At 55.0% G+C, this 3,173-nt stretch overlaps 1 protein-coding gene across 1 annotated transcript in view; it reads left to right on the forward strand.

Annotated features, from left to right (window-relative positions):
* LOC123982158 (mucin-5AC-like) overlaps positions 1-3,173 on the forward strand; it is a 9,794-nt gene that overhangs the window by 2,917 nt on the left and 3,704 nt on the right. Inside the window, exons 5-6 of the mRNA XM_046067573.1 lie at positions 4-1,669; positions 1,934-2,782. Of these exons, the coding sequence (XP_045923529.1) occupies positions 4-1,669; positions 1,934-2,782 (2,515 nt within the window). The remainder of the gene's footprint in view (positions 1-3; positions 1,670-1,933; positions 2,783-3,173) is intronic.

The following is a 3,173-nucleotide window of genomic DNA, read 5'->3' on the forward strand; positions in this document are numbered from 1 at the left end:
AAGCACTGCTCCAACAACCACGAACGCTTCTACAACCACCATGAGCACTTCCCCAACCACCACGAGCACCCCTACAACCACCACAGTCGCTCCAACGACTAGCAGGACTTCTCCAACTACAAGCGCTGCTACAACCAGCATTAGCGCCGCTCCAACTACAAGCACTGCTCCAACCAGCATGAGCGCCGCATCAACTACTAGCACTGCTCCAACCACCACAAGCACTCCTCCAACCACAACTACATCCGCACCAACCACAATCTCTTCTCCAACCACCACGACTACTGCTCCAACCACCACAGTCGCTCCAACCACTAGCAGTACTTCTCCAAATACAAGCACTGCTCCAACAACCACGAGCGCTTCTACAACCACCATGAGCACTTCCCCAACCACCACAAGCACCCTTCTAACCACCACAGTCGCTCCAACCACTAGCAGTAATTCTCCAACTACAAGCACTGCTCCAACAACCACGAGCGCTTCTACAACCACCACGAACACTTCCCCAACCACCATGAGCACCCCTCCAACCACCACATTCGCTCCAACCACTAGCAGTGCTTCTCCAACTACAAGCGCTGCTGCAACCAGCACGAATGGCGCACCACCTATAAGCACTGCTCCAACAACCACGAACGCTTCTACAACCACCATGAGCACTTCCCCAACCACCACGAGCACCCCTACAACCACCACAGTCGCTCCAACGACTAGCAGGACTTCTCCAACTACAAGCGCTGCTACAACCAGCATTAGCGCCGCTCCAACTACAAGCACTGCTCCAACCAGCATGAGCGCCGCATCAACTACTAGCACTGCTCCAACCACCACAAGCACTCCTCCAACCACAACTACATCCGCACCAACCACAATCTCTTCTCCAACCACCACGACTACTGCTCCAACCACCACAGTCGCTCCAACCACTACGAGCGCTTCCCCAACCACCACAAGCACCCTTCTAACCACCACAGTCGCTCCAACCACTAGCAGTAATTCTCCAACTACAAGCACTGCTCCAACAACCACGAGCGCTTCTACAACCACCACGAACACTTCCCCAACCACCATGAGCACCCCTCCAACCACAACTACATCCGCACCAACCACAATCTCTTCTCCAACCACCACGACTACTGCTCCAACCACCACAGTCACTCCAACCACTACCAGTGCTTCTCCAACTACAAGCACTGCTCCAACAACCAAGAGCGCATCTACAACCAACACGAGCACTTCCCCAACCACCACAAGCACCCTTCTAACCACCACAGTCGCTCCAACCACTAGCAGTAATTCTCCAACTACAAGCACTGCTCCAACAACCACGAGCACTTCTACAACCACCACGAACACTTCCCCAACCACCATGAGCACCCCTCCAACCACCACAGTCACTCCAACCACTACCAGTGCTTCTCCAACTACAAGCACTGCTCCAACAACCACAAGTGCTTCTACAACCACCACTGCTGCTACAACCACTACCGGTGCCGCTTCAACTACAAGCACTGCTCCAACCAGTACAAGCGCTTCTACAACCACCACTGCTGCTCCAACAAGTACCGGTGCTGCTCCAAGTACAACCAGTGCTTCTCCAACTACAACTGCTGCTCCAACCACCACAGTCGCGCCAACGTCTACCAGTGCTTCTCCAACTACAAGCGTTGCGCCAACCAGCATGAGCGCCACACATACTACAAGAACTGCTCCAACAACCACCAACGCTTCTTCACCCACCATGAGCACCCCTCCAACCACCACTGCTGCTCCAACCTCTACTGGTGCCGCTCCAACTACAAGCGCTGCTCCAACCACCACCAGCGCTGCTCCAACCACCACCAGCGCATCTACAAGTGCTTCTACAACCACCACTGCTGCTCCAACCACTACCGGTGCCGCTCCAACTACAAGCACTGCTCCAACCACTACAAGCGCTTCTACAACCACCACTGCTGCTACAACCACTACCGGTTCCGCTCCAACTACAAGCACTGCTCCAACCACTACAAGCGCTTCTACAACCACCACTGCTGCTCCAACCACTACTGGTGCCGCTCCAACTACAAGCGCTGCTCCAACAACCACCAGCGCTTCTACAACCACCACGAGCACCCCTCCAACCACAACTACTGCTGCACCAACCACAATCTCTTCTCCAACCACCACGACTACTGCTCCAACCACCACAGTCACTCCAACCACTACGAGCGCTTCTACAACCACCACGAGCACCCCTCGAACCACCACAGTTTCTCCAACCACTACCAGTGCTTCTCCAACTACAAGCGCTGCTCCAACCACCACCAGCGCTGCTCCAACCACCACCAGCGCTTCTACAACCACCACGAGCACCCCTCCAACCACAAGTACTGCTGCACCAACCACAATCTCCTCTCCAACCACCACGACTACTCCTCCAACCACCACAGTCACTCCAACCACTACCAGTGCCGCTCCAACTACTAGCACTGCTCCAACCACTACAAGCGCTTCTACAACCACCACTGCTGCTCCAACCACTACTGGTGCCGCTCCAACTACAATCTCTTCTCCAACCACCACGACTACTGCTCCAACCACCACAGTCACTCCAACCACTACGAGCGCTTCTACAACCACCACGAGCACCCCTCGAACCACCACAGTTTCTCCAACCACTAGTAGTACTTCTCCAACTACAAGCGCTGCTCCAACCACCACCAGCGCTGCTCCAACCACCACCAGCGCTTCTACAACCACCACGAGCACCCCTCCAACCACAACTACTGCCGCACCAACCACAATCTCCTCTCCAACCACCACGACTACTGCTCCAACCACCACAGTCACTCCAACCACTACCAGTGCTTCTCGAACTACAAGCACTGCTCCAACAACCACAAGCGCTTCTACAACCACCACTGCTGCTCCAACCACTACTGGTGCCGCTCCAACTACAAGCGCTGCTCCAACCACCACGAGCACCCCTCCAACCACAACTACTGCCGCACCAACCACAATCTCCTCTCCAACCACCACAGTCACTCCAACCACTACGAGCGCTTCTACAACCACCACGAGCACCCCTCAAACCACCACAGTTGCTCCAACCACTAGTAGTACTTCTCCAACTACAAGCGCTGCTCCAACCAGCAAGAGCGCCACATCAACTACAAGCACTGCTCCAA

Source organism: Micropterus dolomieu, linkage group LG13 (assembly GCF_021292245.1).
Source record: "Micropterus dolomieu isolate WLL.071019.BEF.003 ecotype Adirondacks linkage group LG13, ASM2129224v1, whole genome shotgun sequence".
NCBI classification, from domain to species: domain Eukaryota; kingdom Metazoa; phylum Chordata; class Actinopteri; order Centrarchiformes; family Centrarchidae; genus Micropterus; species Micropterus dolomieu.